This window comes from Geotrypetes seraphini, chromosome 1, assembly GCF_902459505.1.
Source record: "Geotrypetes seraphini chromosome 1, aGeoSer1.1, whole genome shotgun sequence".
Classification (NCBI taxonomy): domain Eukaryota; kingdom Metazoa; phylum Chordata; class Amphibia; order Gymnophiona; family Dermophiidae; genus Geotrypetes; species Geotrypetes seraphini.
Window position 1 is genome coordinate 521,150,950 of NC_047084.1, and position 20,024 is coordinate 521,170,973.

At 42.6% G+C, this 20,024-nt stretch overlaps 1 protein-coding gene across 4 annotated transcripts in view; it reads right to left on the bottom strand.

Annotated features, from left to right (window-relative positions):
- Positions 1-5,203: 5,203 nt before the first annotated feature.
- The window catches only part of PRRC1 (proline rich coiled-coil 1), a 59,568-nt gene continuing 44,747 nt past the window's right edge, over positions 5,204-20,024 (bottom strand). For all 4 annotated transcript variants that reach the window (XM_033928974.1, XM_033928973.1, XM_033928976.1 and 1 more), the window contains exon 9: positions 5,204-6,799. In XM_033928974.1, coding sequence (XP_033784865.1) covers positions 6,590-6,799 — 210 coding nt within the window. In that variant the 3' untranslated portion in view covers positions 5,204-6,589. The remainder of the gene's footprint in view (positions 6,800-20,024) is intronic.

Consider the following 20,024-nt stretch of genomic DNA (forward strand, 5'->3'; position numbering starts at 1 on the left):
GGACAGGTTGTGGCAAATATGAATTTGTGTTTCTCAGCATATTGGATATTTTGGCTATTCAGGTGAACACAATGATGCACCATCAAATTTGATGGGGGAAGGGGTGGAAATAGGTCAAATTTAAGGTAAAAATTGGGATATACTATTGCTTTTATTGTCTTGAATCCTGCTAGATCAGTCCAGACAGACAATCAGACTTCCTACTAGATGAAGTCAGAGAACACCTTGTAACCTGTCTCTGGCTCCTGGAATATCCAGAAGTGCAATAGCATTGGCCAGCCAGTACCCAACTGTCAAAGCTTGACCTTACAAAATAATTGCAACTAAAAACAAACTTCAAGTCAATAACTATCTCTCTCAACAAACACTATTTATTTCTCCCCTCCCCCCCTTTCAGTCTCCAAAGACTAAACACCCAAGGACCTGGGGAAGCTCCTATCCTCCTCCTAAACCTCTCTCATCAGGTCCAGGCAACAATGGGTCAGACTCCATCACCCCCCCCCCCTCAGCTAACACAACTGACATGTACCACTCCTATTACTTCTAGACTTCTTGGGTGGGTCCTGGACAGGTTTAGCAAAATCCAAAGAAAGCCTCACTACACTCACCACTTTCCTCAAATAACTTCATTGGCTCTCTATCTGCCAAAGGTTGCATCATCCAGTTGATAATATTTGACAAAGGACTGCAGAGATGAACTATGCTCCTGGCGTGCATATTTACTCTCATGGAACCAATTTGTTTTCTGCTGCACCCTGCAAATCTTCTTTTTCCTTGCTGAAGTGGGACAATAAGAGCCTATCCCACTAAGCTAAGATAAGCTAATAAAGTAGGCAGAAAAACAAAGATGCAAATGGAAAACAAACATATCCAATACAAGATGTGTAGGTGTGTGTGTGTGTTTTGTTTTTAAGATACGTTCATGATAGGCGGTAGTACAAACATGGCATTATGAGACTCAAAGGTGAAAGAGAGAAATGTGTAGAAGCTGATAAAGATAAGGTAGAATTGTTTAACAAATATTTCTGCCTCCACATCTTCAGTTGTGACCTGTTATTAAGTATAGGTGCCTCTTCTCCCTCGAAAAGAGATTGAGAGGGGACATGATCGAAACATTCCAAGATACTGAAGGGAATAGACTTAATAGATAAAGACAGGTTGTTCACCAAGGAAGGGAGAACGAAAGGGCACTCTCTAAAGTTGAAAGGGGATAGATTCCGTACAAACGTAAAGAAGTTCTTCTTCACCCAGAGAGTGGTAGAAAACTGGAACGCTCTTCCAGATTCTGTTGTAGGGGAAAACACCCTCCAAGGATTCAAGACAAAGTTGGACAAATTCCTGCTCAACTGGAAAGTACACTGGTGAGGCTGGGCTCATTTAGAGCACTGGTCTTTGACCTAGGGGCTGCCACGTGAGCGGGCTGCTGGGCATGATGGACCCATGGAGCGGTGAATGGCCTTGTCCCCACAGTACAGTTATCTGTCGCATTGCTTCCTTTCCCAGCCCTCATCGCGATCGCGACACTCGCTCCCACCCACCGGCAGCATAAAAAACCCCACAAAACAACCCATCTGGGCATCTCTTCCCTTCTTCTAGCCATCTCCCTCCCTTCCCCTCACCTTCATGGGCACTCTTCATAGTTTTCTCTTTCTGAGGTGTCCAGACAACGTTCTCACCAAGTCCCACGCGACTGCCCCAAAGCTTCTCCTCTGATGCACTTCCTGTTTCTGCCTGGGCGACTTGCATCAGAGGAAAAGCTTTGGGGCAGTCGCATGGGAGTTGGTGAGAATGTTGCCGCATCCAGACACCTCAGAAAGAGAAAACTATGAAGAGCATCCGTGAAGGTGAGGGGAAGGGAGGAAGGTGGCTCGATGAAGGGAAGCGGTTGAATGGCGATGAAGGAAAGTGGAGGGAGAAGGAGGAAGGGTAACAGATGCTGAAGGGAAGTAAGGAGGGGAGCGAGAGAGAGAGAGAGAGAGAAGCAGACAGTGAAGAGAAGTGGAGAGTGAGAGAGGGGAACAGACGCTGAAAGTGGAGAGAGAGGGTGCAAATGCTAGAAGGAAGTGGGGAGGAGAGAAAGGGGAGCAGACCCTGGATGGGAGGGGAGAGATTGGAACAGACACTGGATGATAGAGGGGATCAGAACTGGAAAGTAGTGGAGAGAAGAAAGCAAGCATATACAGTGGTGCCTCGCATAACGGACGCCTCGCACAGCGAACGCTGCGCACAACGAACTTTATGTCTTGATCCGTACAACGAACTTCGTTTCACACAACGAAGTCGCCCGAGCTGCATCCTTCCGCGCAGGCACTGCGCTTAACTGCCCTCTCTCCGCCTGGCTCCCTCTTGCCCCCCCGACTCCCCGACACGATCGGGTCAAAAAGGAGCCCAAGCCCTCTTGCCCCGCCGATTCCCCAACTCCCCACACAATATCGGGCCAGGAAGAAGCCCAAGTCCTCCTGGCCACGGCGACCCCCTAACCCCACCCTGCACTACATTACGGGCAGGAGGGATCCCATGCCCTCCTGCCCTCGACGCAAACCCCCCTCCCCCCAACGACCGCCCCCCCCCAAGAACCTCCGACCGCCCCCCCAGCCGACCCGCGACCCCCCTGGCCGACCCCCACCCCCCTTCCCCGTACCTTTCTGTAGTTGGCCGGACAGACGGGAGCCAAACCCGCCTGTCTGGCAGGCAGCCAACGACGGAATGAGGCCGGATTGGCCCATCCGTCCCAAAGCTCTGCCTACTGGTGGGGCCTAAGGCGCCTGGGCCAATCAGAATAGGCCCGGGAGCCTTAGGTCCCTCCTGGGGGCGGGGCCTGAGGCACATGGGCCCAACCCGACCATGTGCCTCCGGCCCTGCCCCCAGGAGGGACCTAAGGCTCCCGGGCCTATTCTGATTGGCCCAGGCGCCTTAGGCCCCACCAGTAGGCGGAGCTTTGGGACGGATGGGCCAATCCGGCCTCATTCCATCGTTGGCTGCCTGCCGGACAGGCGGGTTTGGCTCCCGTCTGTCCGGCCAACTACAGAAAGGTACGGGGAAGGGGGGTGGGGGTGTCGTGGGGGTCGGCCAGAGGGGTCGCGGGTCGGCTGGGGGGGCGGTCGGAGGTTCTTGGGGGGGGCGGTCTTTGTGGGGAGGGGGGTTTGCGTCGAGGGCAGGAGGGCCTGGGATCCCTCCTGCCCGTAATGTAGTGCGGGGTGGGGTTAGGGGGTCGCCGTGGCCAGGAGGATTTAGGCTCCCTCCTGGCCCGAACAACTAGGGGGGGGGGGTCGCCAGGGCCAGGAGGACTTACCGTAAGCACCGTAAGGAGGTAAAGAAGGAGATGTTAGGGCATGTAAACAGTACCCGGCGTATAAGACGACCCCCGACTTTGGGGAGGATTTTAAGGTACTGAAAAGTCGTCTTATACGCCGGCAAATACGGTATGTTTTTAGATGTATCTAAATAAAAATAATAATAAAAAATTTATCTTTTTTTATGTCATCTTAGCATATTTTATGCTACAGAACGAATTATTTTTTTTAACATGTATTGTTATGGGAAAACGCGTTTCACATAACGAACTTTTCGCATAACAAACTTGCTCCTGGAACCAATTAAGTTCGTTGTGTGAGGCACCACTGTACTGGATGGAAGGAGGGGGATAAAGAAAAAGAGCACATCTGAATTGGGTGGGGAAGAGGATAGATTTAGTGAGATACTGGAAGGGGTGAGGGAAAGAGGTGGCAAGCTGTAGGTAGACACAATGAAATGGAAACTGAGCACTGGAAAGTAAAGACAAGAGGTAGAAAACAAATTGAGAAGGAAGAGCAGAAAAGGAAGGGAAAGAAGAGGAGAGAGAGATACTAGAGTAGAGGGGGAGGGGGAGGAAACAAATACCCGATCTGAAGGGAGGTAAAGAGAGAGATTCGAATCGGAAGGAGCCGTATATACTGGGAGGTGAGAGCCTGATATGCAAGGATGGGGAGAGGGACCTTGGGACGATAGTGTTCGAAGATCTAAAAGGCAAAAAAACAGTGTGACAAGGTGGTGGCTGCTGCCAGAAGGATGCTGGGTTGCATAAAGAAAGGCGTAACCAGTAGAAAAATGAAGGTGTTGATGCCCCTATACAGATCATTGATGAGGCCCCACTTGGAGTATTGTGTTCAGTTTTAAAGACCATATCTGGCTAAGGACATAAAAAGACTTGAAGCAGTTTAGAGGAGTGTGACGAAAATGATAGGAGGTTTGCGCCAAAAGACATATGAGGAGAGATTGGAAGCCCTGAATATGTATATCTTAGAGCAGGGCTGCCCAAGTCCGGTCCTCGAGATCTACTGGTAGGCCAAGTTTTCAGGATATCCACAATGAATATGCATGAGAAAGATTTGCCTGCACTGCCTTCTTGGTATGCAAATCTCTCTCATGCATATTCATTGTGGATATCCTGAAAACCTGGCCTGCTAGTAGATCTCGAGGACCGGAGTTGGGCAGCCCTGCCTTAGAGGAAAGGATGGACAGGGGAGATACGATTCAGACATTCAAATACTTGAAAGGTATTAACGTAGAACAAAATCTTTTCCAGAGAAATGAAAATGGTAAAACCTGAGGACATAATTTGAGGTTTAGGGGTGGTAGACTCAAGAACAATGTAAGGTGGTAGATGCCTGGAATGCGCTCCTCAGAGAGGTGGTGGAGAGGAAAACGGTGACACAAAAGCGTGGGATAAACACAGAGGATCTAGAATTAGAAAATTAGTAAATATTGAAGAACTAAGGCAGACTTGCACGGTCCATGTCTGTATATGGCCGTTTGATTGAGGATGGGCTGGGGAGGGCTTCAATGGCTGGGATGGTGTAGCTGGGCTGGAGTGAGCTTTGACGAAAACTTCAGTAGTTGGAACGAAAGCACAGTATCGGGCAGAGCTTTAGATTCTTGCCCAGAAAGAGCTAAATAAATTTTTTTTTAGAATGAATCAGGTTGGGCAGACTGCATGGACCATTCAGGTCTTTATCTGCTGTCTTCTACTATGTTACTATGAAAAAACCCCTGGGAGAGGGAGTGAGAGATGTAAGGGAAGAAAACAGAGATGCCAGACCATGGAAGGAGTGGAGGGAAGAAAATGGGTACCAGACAAATAGGGGGGGGGGGGAGGGAGAAGTGGAAAGGAGAGACAGACAATTTCTGATATAAGGATAGAAATAGAGCAGATGCCACAAAGAAGAGGCAGAGAGAAGGCAGACAGTGGTTGAAAGGAAGAGAAAGATGAGGAAACAGAAACCAGACAACAAAGGTTGAAAAAAATTTCTATTTCTATTTTTCTTTGCTTTAGGATAAAGTGGTACTGCAGCTGTGTTCAGTATGAAACTATTTGAAGCTTGTGTGGATGAGATCAGATGGTTTAAGGAACGGGGCAGGGAACAAGTTCACGGGGACGGGGCAGACACGGAGACCAAGCTTGCGGGGATGGGGTGGAGATATCCTTCCAGACTGTGTCCTTAACAGATTCTGCAGCACCAGCCAGTACTGCCCCTCCTCCCCTCCCCACACACACACTTAGTGAAGGCAGAGAAATACCAACTGGTTAGTGCTGCTGCACCTCTGGAAATACTAGAGGCTGGAGACTGGTTGTAAGTCTCTGTCTCTACTTGCTGATATATTAATAGGGGAGCATAATCTAATCATCTGGGCTGGTCTGGAAAAATGTGAAGCAAAGCACATTCTTAAAAAAAAGAACAGCATTCACATCCTAAAAAGACAGTACCATATATATCTCTAACTGTAGGACAAATTGTGTAGATCTACTCACGGGACAGCAAGAATCCAGGAAAACTGGCTAAATAACCTCCTCCCTCACCCTCCCAACTGACCCTTTTCCTCCAAAAGTAGAGTTCCACTCTGTACCTGACAGACCATACACAGAAGAAATGGCTTCAGCTGAACATGGTCATGTAAACTCAGTCTTGAGCAGAGGTGTACAAATTCAGTCAAGGGCTGCAAACAGATCTTGTTTTCAGGATACCCCCTAATGAATATGCATGACTTATTTACATACTATGACAGTAGCCATGAGTGCAGATCTGACTTATATATATTCTGTAAGGATATCCTGAAAAACTAGCTTGTTTGCGGCCCTAGTTATATATTATTTTAGACTAGGGTGCATATCTTGTGCATCTCTCCCTTCCCAACCCTCTAGAAAATCTGCAAACCACCAGAGATCAGAGATACCAATAACAGATCTGTGCAATGCATATTTTAACTCATTATAAAAGTAAAAAAAAAAAAAGAAGAAAGCATAATAGTTGTAGTTTACATATAACAAAGTCTCAACCAAGGAATATTATGCACATATGATAATGCCACCTGGTCTTACAGTTCTGTTTGTCAACAAATTCATTTGCATAAATATTTCAAATGTGGACAAAGAATCCAGTTTAAAAAGTCTGCCCATACATGGCTGTATTGACTATTCAGGACAAAATTACATTTTACAGGTAAATTATAAGTTGCTACGTTATCCCAATGAAAATTATAAAACGAGCTGCAGATGTGGTTAGCTCTGACAGAAAGCCAATAGTCTTGCTTACAGCATGGGCATGCCAGTTTTTCACACAGCTCTGGTTGGTAACCGCTGTTTGTACATGCCAGCTAGGGCTTTGGCTGTACCATAGATCATCTGACGGCGGGACATGCCAGTGAAAGCTAGGTGCCAGTCAGTCCTGCTCACATGTGGAAGGTTTCTCTCCAGCACTTCTCCCACTGTTACCAAGAGACCAGACCAGCGTAGGTTGTAATCCTGAGGAGTGAGGCTGTGAGCCTGGAGAATAAAAGGGAAGGTTATTTATATAAGCAAGAATGCAAGAGATTAATACACATATAAATGAAAACTCCAGATAGTAATGTAATCAAACACAGTATCCACAATGTAAATATGAAAAACATGGTAATCCAGCTCTCCAGGTTGTTGGGCCAACATTACATTACATTACATTTGTGATTTCTATTTTGCCTGTGCCTTGCGGTTCTAAGCGGATTACAATTAAAAAAGAGATCAGGACATTACCAAGAGAATTACATTACAACGATTTAAGTAAATTACATGTTGTGGTATAGAAATACAAGTATAAGATATCTGGATTTATCGATAGAATAACTTGATAGGGTTCAAGTAGTTACAAGGTTCAGTGGGGAAAACAATATAGGCAACTGAAGAAAGGTACCTAACTTTGAAGGAATCAGTTAAGTGGATACCTAAGGAAGATGCTTATTTAGGAGAAGGTTAAATGGATACCTAAGGGAGGTGCTTATTTAGGAGTTTGGATATTTTTGATAAATGAGGTTCAAGGGGATGACTTGTGTGTTATTTGCTGGGGAGAGTGCATGTGCGATTGGGGAGGGGAATATTAAGTAAGGACGTGTTTTTTGAAAAGAAATGTTTTGATTTCTTTCCGAAACACTTTGATGTCTGTTGTTTTGATCATCAGTTTGGTGATGGTGGGGTCAATTTTCGCTGCCTGAGTTGCTAGAAGGCTGTCGTAAAGTTTCTTACGTCGGGTACCATTATGAGGGGGGAAGGTGAAAAGATTCTGAGTTCTTCTTGATCTGGGTAGTCGGTAGCGGCAAAGATGGTTGTTCAGGTAATTGGGGGGGCCATACCATGGGTTACTTTGAAAAGTAAGCAGTAGAGTTTGAATTGAGTTCTTGCTTTTATCGGAAGCCAGTGAGAGTCTACATAGGCGGGTGTGATGTGGTCGAATTTGCTGAGTGGGCAATCTGAACCAATGGATTATGATCCAACATTGTTTCAAAAGCACACGTTAAGAGACCACTCCTATAGTACAGTACATGATTAGCATTGTCACAACAAAGATTTTCGTGTAAAAGCATATGCAGACAGACAATCTAAGGTCTAGAATAATTCCTAGCCATGTATATTTATTTGAAATTATACTGGTAATAAATGAAAATCACAGGGAAAAGAAAACAAGAAATATCTTAACTTCTTTTGGAAAACAGTGGGAAGAGTGCTTTGTGAAAAGTATATATTTTTTGAAAAAGCATGCACTTAAAGGCACTGCCCCCATAATGAAAAAAAGTGCTACACTCCCCAATACATAAATAAATATAAATATAAGAAATGACATCACAAAACATTTTGGGCTACACTGGTTCTTCAATGATTTGATGGCGAGGGTAATTCTCAAAAGCTGATCACAGATTAAGGTAGGCCAATAAAAATTATTATTTATAATTTGTTTGTTGACCCTTATTTCCATTGTAAAGGGGAACTATTCACACAAAGGTTACGCTAATAATCATTTTGGATCTCTTACCTATAAACTTACATGTGCAGGTCAGTATTCAAAATTCCATAACCAGTGTTTCATTTAAACACCAGACAAGGCGTTTGAAGTTACAGTGGTACCTTGGATTACGAGCATAATCCGTTCCAGGAGCATGCTCTTAATCCAAAATGCACGTTTATCAAAGCGAGTTTCCCCATAGAAAATAATGGAAACGTTCCCACCCCCCCCACCCCCTCCCCGATAACCGGCATCGCTCTCCCCCTCCACTCACAAAGGCCCCCTCGCTCCAACCACCCCCTTCTGCCTTCTGCCGAGAATCTCGGCGAGAGGGAGAATTAGAAGTTCTTGAGCATGCGCAGATGCATGCTCAAGGCAGGCAAGCAGAAGCCGGAAGATCTTCTAGGCACACGATTTGTGCCTGCGCTAGACTTGGTGGGGTTGGGAGGGTGCCGGTTGGAGTGAGGGGGCCTTTGCGAGCGGGGGGCAGCGATGCCGGTTATCGGGGGGGGGGGGGGGATTCTCGCAAATTGAGTCAGCAAGTCCAAAAGTTTGCTGAGTGTTTTGCTCATCTTGCAAAACACTCGCAAACCGAGGTTTGACTGTATATATGAATACTTGGCACTGGCAACTATCTGAATATTGCCACTGAATATCTGGGAAAGCGACAAGAGGGGTAGCTATTTCAGATCTAGTCTTTAGTGGCATGCAGGGCACAGTAAGAGAGGTAACAGTGTTGGGTCCGCTGGGAAACAATGATCATAACATGATCAAATTTGGAGTGAAATCACTAAGGAAAGCTACTTGTAGCAGCATTTAATTTTCGTAAGAGCAAATGAGGAAAACGGTTAAAAAGAAGGATTTTGTAGACTTTTTTTTAAAGCTTCAAGCATTTGTATACAGACACTTCAACATTTGCACTGAATTTCAATTGCATATAGAACTAAGTTTAAAATCTTGACACTGATATATAAGGTACTTTATAAAACCAGCCTACCTAACTTTAACATTAATTCCTTATGCGCCCCCCCATCCCGATTATGTTGTTCGTTGAATGACATACAAAGTCTATTAAAAGCTAAATGAAATCAATGAAAGCCAGTGCCTTTTATTTCTTGGCCTCATCACTATGGAATGGATTACCAAACTTTATTTGGCTTGAAAAATCATATTCATGTATGCATTTTTTAAAATTAGCATTTAATGTAAACTGATTTTTTAAAAAAAGTCCTGAGAATAGAGTTGATTTGACAGATGAATTTTGCTTCTTGATAAATCTTGTTTAAACTGTGTGACGACTCTTCAATGTGTTCTTACCTGTCATTTTATGGAGTTATGCTTTTATAACATTACATTAGTGATTTCTATTCCGCCATTACCATGCGGTTCAAGACGGATTACATAAGAAGTTATCTGGACATTTCCAGAGGTATTACAGAGTGGAGCGGGTTGCTACAGGGGATTGAGATGATTCTTCCAGTGTTAAGTCTGTCTTTTAAGGATTTCTTGAATAGCATGGATTTTATTTCTTTTCTGAAAGTTTTGTAGTCTGGGGTCGTGATCAGTAAATTGTTTTAAGGGAGATTATATTTACACATTGGGAGGTGGGGGGCGATATAATTTTTATTTGAAAGTTTGTTTTACTTACTTTAAGAAGGGTGAGGGGAGGGGATTTCTATTTTTGTTTATGAGGATTTGATTAAGAATTTTAAGTGTTATATTGAAAGTTTAATGGATATTTTATTGTACACTTGTTTAAGATTTAAAATGAATAAAGAATTTAAAACTAAGTAAATTGGAGAGTTGGTAGCGTAGCTTTGCTGCTTGTGTGGCTAGAAGGCCATCGTACAGTGTTTTTCGTTTGACGTCTCTGATAGGAGGGTGCGTGAATGGTATGTGTCTAGTAGTGGTAGTTTGGATTAGGTGGTTTTTCAAGTAGGCTGGGCTGTCTCCATTAATGGTTTTAAATAGTAGACTGTAGAATTTGAATAGTATTTTTGCTTGTATTGGGAGCCAGTGTGATTCGAGGTATGCCGCTGTGATGTGGTCGTGTTTCCTCAGTGAATAGATAAGTCCCAGAGCTGTGTTTTGTACTGTTTGTAGTTGTTTTACAAACAGTACAAAATACTGATTGTATTGTCAACAGCCTTGATTTATCTGGCAAAATAGGTGGTATATTAAATTTAATAAGCAATACAGTTCTTCTAGTCTGTCTGTTTTCTTTGGGAAGATGGGGGTGGGGGTATGGATTCCAGTATGGGTGGAATGTCTGCAAAAGGGAGTGGGCAGGGTAGGGGACGGGGTTATATTTACAAAACATGTCTTGTACTTTTGGTTTTCTCGGCCTTGTTATGCTTTTTGCTTTGTTCTGTGTATTTGCTGATTGTGCAATAATAAAACATAATTTACACTAAATTTGATAAGCAATAAACATTATTTGAAATGGTAAACCACTATCCCCTATTTAGTTGTTTCACACTCCCACACATTTATACAAACTTCCATCATAATTCCTCTGTCTTCTCCAAACTGAAGAGCTCCATCATATTTTAAGCCTGTCTTCTCTAGATCATTTCAGACCCTTTATCATTTTTATCCCCACTTGTACTGTACCTATGATAAGGCAACTGGAACTGTACACACAACACATTTCTAGCACAGCTGTTAGAGCAGAAGGCTGAAAACCAGAGAAGCACAGGCTCAATCCTAACAACTCTCCTTGTCATTCTGGATGTCAAAGTCCCTCCTCGAGGGACACAATCCAGCCAGATTTTCAGGATTTCCCCAATGAATATGCATGAGATCTATTTGTATGCACTGCTTTCATTGCATGCTAATAGATCTCATGCATATTCATTGGGGAAATCCTGAAAACCCGACTGGATTGCGGCCCTCGAGGAGGGACTTTGACACCCCTGCTCTATTCCCTCAGGTACAACCTTACAGGTCCTTTTACAAAGCTGCATCACCGAGCAGTGCAATGCCCGAGCCACCCATAGGAATAGAATGGGCACTCAGGCATTTACATTACATTACATTAGTGATTTCTATTCCGCTTGTGCCTTGCGGTTCTAAGCGGATTACAAGTTAGAAGACTGGACATTTCCAGGAGCATTACAGTACATAGAATCAAGAATGTATCAAGTTACAATTGTTAGTCTGGACATTTCCAGGAGAAATTGAAAGCAAAGAGTAGATATATAATAGGTTATTGTGATAAATAGAAATAATACAGTCGGGATACAGAAGTGAGTTGTACAATGTTGAGGTGTTGCTGTGGTGGTGGTGGTGGTGTTCATGAGAGTATTTTCTAGTGCTATAGCGAGGTTAAGATGATGGGAAGTGTTTTTTGAAGAGATGAGTTTTGATTTCTTTTCGGAATACTTTAATGTCTGTTGATTTGATCAGTAGAATGGAGATGGTAGTGTCAATCTTTGCTGCCTGTGTCGCTAAAAGGCTGTCGTATAGTTTCTTGCGTCGTGTACCATTGAGAGGGGGGTAAATGAATAGGCTCTGAGTTCTCCTTAATCTGTGTGAGAGGTTACGGTATAGTCTGTTGTTTAAGTAGCTGGGTGCTGTTCCATTTGATACTTTGTATAGTAGACAGTAGAATTTGAACTGGGATCTTGCTTTTATTGGTAGCCAGTGTGAGTCTAGGTATGCATTGGTGATGTGGTCATATTTGCCGAGGGAGTACATGAGTCTGAGGGCCGTGTTCTGAACAGTCTGTAGTTGTTTTATCATGTAGTTTGGGCATGATAGGTAGAGGCTGTTGCAGTAATCTACAATACTTAGTACTAGGGATTGTACTAATATCTTGTATTGATCTTTGTTGAAGAATTTTCTTATTTTTCTTAGGTTACGCATTGTGAAGAATGCTCTTTGGATGATTTTGTGGATTTGGGTTTGCATTGTGCAGTTTCTGTCTAGTTGTATTCCCAGGATCTTAAGTGTGCTTTGCATTGGGTATTTGATTGTGTTTAATTCCAGTTCTGTGAAAGATGTTTTTTTTCCCTTCTCTAGAAGTAGGAATTTAGTTTTTTCCGAGTTCAGTTTCAGTTTATGACTTGACACCCATTTTTCTACCGTTTCCATTATTATTTTCAGGTGGTTTGTGGATAAGGGGTCTTGAATGTTAAAGGGGAGGAGGATAGTTATATCATCCGCGTAGCTGAATGATACTGTGTTTAGGGCGTCTAGGGTTATGCCGAGGGATGCTATGAAGAGGTTGAATAGTATGGGTGATAATGGTGATCCTTGTGGTACTCCACATGGGTTTGACCATGGGTCGGATAGGTGCTCTTTTGACTTGACTCTGTATGTTCGAGTTTTAAGGAAGCCTTGGAACCAGTTGTGAACATTACCTGAGATTTCTATTGCGTCTAATATCTGGAGTAGTGTGGGATGGTCAACTAGGTCAAATGCAGCAGAAAGATCGAGTTGAATGAGAAGCAGCTTGTTTCCTTTGCTGAGGTGTTGTCGGACTGTGTCTAATAGTGATACCAGTAGAGTTTCTATGCTATGGTTAGTTCTGAATCCAGATTGTGATGGATGCAGTATGTGATGGTCTTCAAGGTAGTTGGAGAGATGTTGTGCGACAAGACCTTCTGTTAGTTTGATGTATAGTGGGATTGAGGCGATTGGTCTATAGTTTGCAGGATTGTCTATCGGACCTAAGAACATAAGAACATAAGCAGTGCCTCCGCCGGGTCAGACCATAGGTCCATCCTGCCCGGCAGTCCGCTCGCGCGGCGGCCCAAACAGGTCACGCCTGTCTGCATCACCAGAAGGGGCTCACTTGCCACCTTGTTTTCTCATTTAAGTCCTATCTTCCCATCGTAGTCCTAACCCTCCGGTCTTGCACATGTACGACCTATTGGGTTACTATACTTATTACCTGGTTAGCTTTCTATACCTGTGTTACATCCCAGCATCTCTCTCAGTATCCCACGATCCCTTTATCCCTCAGGAATCCGTCCAATCCCTGTTTGAATCCCTGTACCGTACTCTGCCTGATCACTTCTTCCGGTAGCGCATTCCATGTGTCCACGACCCTTTGGGTGAAAAAAAACTTCCTTGCATTTGTTTTGAACCTATCTCCCTTCAGTTTCTCCGAATGCCCCCTCGTACTTGTTGTCCCTTTCAGTCTGAAGAATCTGTCCCTATCCACCCTCTCTATGCCCCTCATGATCTTGAAGGTCTCTATCATATCTCCCCTGAGTCTCCTTTTTTCGAGAGAGAAGAGCCCCAGCCTATCTAATCTCTCGGTGTATGGGCAGTGTTCCAGCCCCTTTACCAGTTTCGTTGCTCTCCTTTGGACTCTCTCAAGTACCGCCATGTCCTTCTTGAGGTGCGGCGACCAATACTGAACGCAGTATTCCAGATGTGGACGCACCATCGCTCGATACAATGGCATGATGACTTCCCGCGTCCTGGTTGTTATGCCCCTCTTTATGATGCCCAGCATCCTGTTGGCTTTTTTCGAGGCTGCTGCGCATTGTGCAGATGGCTTCAGTGATGCATCCACCAGCACACCCAAGTCTCTCTCAAGTCTGCTGTCTCCCAACAATGCCCCCCCCAATTTGTAGTTGAACAACGGGTTGAACAACCTTTGGGATCTTTCAGGATAGGAGTAATTATGATTTCTCCTAATTCCGGTGGGAAATGACCTTCCCTTAGTGTAGTTTGAAGCCATAGTGTGAGGCTAGCTTTAAATTTGGTGGAAGCTGTAGCTAGTAAGTATGGGGGACAGTTGTTCAAGTCACATGAGGATTTGCTGTATTTTTTGTAAAGCCTGTCCAAGTCTGACCATTGTATCTTTGGGAAGTTTGTCCAGATCCTGTCTGCTGAGATTGCTTCATCTTTTGTGGGATTGATTCGTATTTCTTCTATGTTGATTCGTGAATTGTTGAATGTGGATCTGGTTGTGATGATTTTGTGTTTGAAATAGTCCGCTAATTGGATGGCTGTTAGAGTTTGGTTTCCTTGGGTGGCGAGAAATGGTTTGGTATCAGTGAGATTTCTTACGATATCAAAAAGTTTTCTTGTGTCTGGTTTTTCGGTGTCGATGAGTTTGGAGTAGTAGTTTTTTTCGTTTTTCCTTCAGTTTGGTATTGTATTGTTTGATTTGGTTTTTCCATTCGTCTTTGGTGTGATTATGTTTCTGTTTTTTTCATGTCCTTTCTAATTGTCTGCATTTCCTTTTTAGGTGTAAGAGTTCGTCGTCAAACCATTTGTTAGATGGTCTGTCTATTTTGTTTTTGTTTTTTATTGGAGCTAGTTCGTTTAGTGTAGATTCACTGAGGATCCACCAACTGTTTATGCAGTCTTTGGGGTTGTTGGAGTCTATTCGGAGTCAACTGTGTTCCAGAATGTGGTAGGTTCGATTTTCTGTCTGATCTTGATGTGTGATTTCTTTGGGATGGGTTTGTTGTTATTTTGAGCCCAATTGATAGTGAATGAATATTTGTAATGGTCTGACCAGAGGGTAGGGTGCCAGGACCCGTTTGAGATGTGAATATTTTGTGTGTTTTGATTTGGAAATGAGTAAGCTGCTATATCAAGTTGATGACCTTTTTCGTGTGTGGGTTCTGGGTTGAGAATTTGGTAGGATAGGGAGTTGAGGTATGAGATTATATCCGCTGCTTGTTTGGATGATTGATCTTCTAAGTGGAGATTTATGTCTCCAAGGATCAAGTTATGTGTGGAGGAGAGAGAGTTCTGGAAGATGAATTCTTCAAGTTCTTGTTTTGAGGTGTTCCATTTACCTGGTGTAATGTAGCAAAGAAGACAGTTCAGATTTCCAGTGAGTGATTTGTCAGATATTTGGCAGGCTAGCAGATCTAGATAAGGGGTGGAGTACTTGGTTAGGACGTCAATGTTGAGATTGTTTTTTATTATGATTGCTAGACCTCCTCCTCTTCTGTTTTCTCGACATACTAACTCTAGTTTATATCCTTTTGGGTAGAATTCTGTGATGCTTGGATCTGAATCAGAGGTGAGCCATGTTTCGGTTAGGAAGAGGCAGCCTAGATTGTCTTTGATCAGCCAGTCCTTGATTAATTTGGCCTTTGGGCTGATGGATCTGATGTTCATATATGCGCAAGCTATTGCAGTGAATTTTGTGGTGGAGGTAATGGTTGTGTTGATGATAGTTCTTGGTGAAGTTTGGTTTTTTTGTGTGCTTGTGTTAGGCTTTGGTGGAGGTCTTTTTCCCCATATAGTGGGAATGCTAGCTTGGCTGGATAGTGGACATGGGGTTAGCGTTCTAGGGGTATGGAGTTTCCTGGTATGTTGAACAGATCTGTGCGTTGTTGTACTGTATTCATTGCTCTGCAGCACAGCTTTGCAAAAGCCCACCTTAGATTGTAAGCCCTTCAGGGCAGGGAAATACCTTCAGGGCCTTAATGTAGTTCATCTTGAGCTACAAATAAAAAGGGCGAGCTAAATCTAAATAAGCATAAAAGCAGTAGTACAAAGGCAATCCAAAAAACATATTTTTAGGCAATAAGATCACCGCTTAACATTAGAACAATGCTTACTGGAAAAGCGTAATCGAGGCTAGAGAATTCTGTGGGGTTCTTGAAATTCTCTTTGCAACAGAAGAGATTTAGCACAGTACTTAAACAGACTTATAAGAAAATTCTACAACACAAGGTGAAGAGGAAACTGATGAAAGATGAGGCTTATGCACTTCTGAAGTAAAGAAAGGGAACAGCATCCTCTGCTGTTTTGTGACAGAACAGTAAAACAGCCATCACTGGTATACAGTGGTGAGGATTTTAACTGCAGGTGGCAAGCCGCACACAAAGTCCATAAATCAAGCCTCTGCTCTGGGATGCAGGTCTCGTCACATCATGTTTTGAAATAGGGAAAAAGATGCAAAAGCAGACAACAGACCTTGCCACTTTCTCCTGCTTTATAATTCATCATTTCAAACTGCTAAACTGCCAAGTCACAGGCGGTTTACCTAATCAGAAGAAAGGTTAGAAATGGAGCTTCAATTTTGTTTTATAATAGGAAAGCAAATAATAATTTTATATAATTTTTATATACTGCCTAACCAAAAAATGGTTCTAGGCGGTTTACAACAAATAACTAGTCATACAGCGAAGAGTACAATTTAAAAGGAAAATACAATTCTAAGCAATGTACAATGAATAGGAACTGATCCTACAGTGGAGAATATAATTTAAAAGAAAAGTACAATTTAAAATAATGGTTCTAAGTGGTTTAAAACAAATAAGAACTGATCATACAGTAAAAATGTGATTTAAAAGGCGATACCTTACATAAAAGAAGCATTGAATTTTTTAAAAGAGAAAAACCAGTTAGGATACAAATTTTTCAAATAGTTGGGTCTTTACTAGTTTTCTAAAATCGAGATAAGAAGATTCTAACATAATTTTACCAAACCAACCATTCAATTTAGCAGCTTGAAAAGAGAGAGTTCTCTCCAAAAATCTTTTGTATAGAAATAATTTAACAGAAGGAAATGTAAATAACCAAACTCTGCGTGTGATCTTATTTGGGTGGTTCAGAGAAAAATGGGAAACAAGGTATCCAGGTGACAAGCCAAAAATCGATTTGTAACAGATACAAGCAAGCTTAAACAAAACTCTGACCTCCATCGGCAGCCAGTGAAGTTTCAAGTAATATGGTGTAATATGCTCCCATTTTTTCAATCCAAAAATCAAATCGAACAGCGGTATTTTGAACAACTCTCAATTTTCTTTAAATTTTCTTAAAAGCACCCAAATATTATCACATAGAGAAGAGTCGGGTAAACAAAGCCAACCGTGCAGTCCCACATACAAATAAACCAGACAGAGCAGGCTCGTAGGCACTTCCCATGAGTCTCGGGCAGATCCTAAAGACTAGTCGCCAAGGGCACAACTAAAAAGACGAGTTTTTGAAATGTTCTAAATTTGTTCTGATCAAAGTGGCACTGGAAACCTATTTTAGACAGGTGGATTCTAATCTAGCCTTACTCAACCATGATCTAAAAACAACCTGAGTGACCTAGCTGGAACAAAAGGTACAGTAAAATGGGATTATCCTCATAAAGGGCTTTAAGCATGGGCCAATACCTTAAATTCAATTCTAAAATAAACCGGGAAACAGCAATACTGTAACAATAGGATTGCGTGATCAAATCTGCAAGCTATACTATTATTGTTGCTTACTTAAGTGTTTGTATATATTTTACTTTAGGTTTGGTAGTTTCTGCATAAACAATTGTCAAAATCTACAAAGCATGAAACGAATGAGGAACAGAATCAAGTAGAACAACAAACTGTTTTGGTCTGTTTGTTGTTCTACTTGATTCTGTTCCTCATTCGTTTCATGCTTTGTAGATTTTGCATCACTTATGATCAAACAAATAAATTAAAAAAAAAAAACAAACAAACCCAAAAACTTTCATCATACTGCAAATTTTGGCAATCAACTATCTCTGTGCCACAGCCAAACAGGAATGGGACCATAGAAGGTCAGACAGGGAAGCCTGTAATCCAATACACACTGGCCTTCTCAATATTAAGAAGTAAACGATGCTTTGAGCCAGCTGATCATTGCATCAAGGCAATGTTGTTAAACCATGAGATATGGATAAGGGTACATGCTACAAGGAGGATGTCATCTGTATATAATATAGGATTTTGGAATATTAAACAGTAGTGGAGACAAAATGGAGCCACGAGGTACCCCTCGTATCAGGAATGAATGGGAAAGAGGCAGGAAAGGATTCATCAAACCAATTTCCAGACTTGGCCCTTGAATGCAATCAAAAGATGATGATGGTCAATCAAGTCTAAAGCAGCCACGAGGTTGAGAGAGACTGCTAAGGTGACCCAACCATTGTCAAACATGCTATGCACCTCCACTAATAAATGCAGTTAAAACTGTCTCTATGTTCTGAGTGAAATCCTAAATTTTGCTTTACTACTATAACGAAAATCTGTATATGGCCCAACTCTGCCTTATAGGCAGGGTAACATTATGTAATGATGATTTTTATTTCATATGATCACAATGTATTGCTGTCAAGTACAATATGTAAGGGCACTTCCTTCTCCAAACAGCATAGAAATGGAAGAAAAAGAAGAGGTGTAAAGATAATAATAATAATAATTTTATTTTTTATATACCGCCATACCCGGCGAGTATATAACAGCTTACATCAATTAGACTAGGATCTACATTTTCAAGCAGATTTACAAACAAATAAACAATTATGTAACAAGTAAAAACCGGAATTGACAGAGGATGGAGGGAGGTTGTTGAAAATAGGGAAGAGAGAAGCTATAAAGGGGGGGTGAGAGCTGGGGGGGAGGAAGGGGGGGCGAGGAGATAATGTGAGCGGGTGGGGCCGCTAGGGGTCTTGTTTGCTGAATAGGTAAGTTTTAAGAGATTTTCTGAAATCGAAGTAGGAGGGGGCCTGACTAAGAAAATTAATTGAGGGCAGTTAGAAAGGAGATTGTGGGAGTTTCTGGATACTAGTAGAATCTGAGGGTATGTCTTCAAATGACTCAAAAGATGGAGTAAGGGGGAAGGGCAGATGCATTGCAAGAGTACTCACATTTCCAGAGAGTGATGCAGTAAGGGAAAGAGGCAGAGACAACAAGGGAGAATTAAGTAAGACCTGAGTGGGGATATGCGGCCAGGCAGGAGGGAGTAAGCATCTCTTCTGTCATTTTTGCTGCCATAGGGGGGGGGTTGTGCTGCCAGTTTGTGGGGGGGTCATTGGGGAGGGCTCTGTGTATGTGTCAATCGCTCACTGAGCGATTGATCTGTCGGGTTTGCATCTCCGTGCAAATCATTTGTATGCAAACTTGATAGCACATCGAGCGCTGGTTCACAATCAGCCAGAGAATCGGCCAACAGCGATCCAGTCGGTATTACCGACTGACTTTAGTGCATCTAGCTCTAAGTTCTCTCAATGCCAACCAGGGCCATTTAAAAACGGATCTCCATATGGTAAAATTACTAATGAAAGCAACTTAGCATGATAAATACAAGGTTGGGCAGACTGGATGGACCATTCGGGTCTTTATCTGCCGTCATCTACTATGTTACTATGATGGTAGCTAGGAAAGAGACAGGAAACAAAAAATAGACAAGAGATAGAATGAAAAAAAAAACTATGAAAATCAGGAAACTTAAAGCTGCAGCCAACTCCAGAAGATGAGGAAGACTGAACCTATCATAAGGGACTGTGAAATTGCCTCAGCCCCAGCTCCACAACAGTAAGACACAAACTCCCCTGTTAATATCAGAGCACAGCAAGAATGGAAAATTCTCTTTCTGCCTCATTCCAAGCCGACACTGATGCAGGATGGGACTATTCCTCTTTTCTTATATGCCTTTATTCTTTCTTGGAACATAAATGCCATACTGGGTCAAACCAAATGTCCAGTAAGCCCAATATTCTGTGTTATAGTGGCCAATTCAAATCAAAAGTAATCTGGTAGGATCCCAAAGAAAATCCACTCTTTCTTGCTCACGCTCAGAGATAAGCAGTGGTTTTCCCAAATCATTGTTTACGGATATGACCTCTAGAAACTTGACTAAACCCTTTATAAACCAAGATATGCCAAATGCTTTTACCACATCCCCTGCAAACAAATTCCACAATTTAATCGTGCACTGAGTGAAAACAAGTATTTTATTATCACTTTTTAATCACACATATATTGAATCACAATATAATGATTGATTGTATTATAAATCACTTGTTGA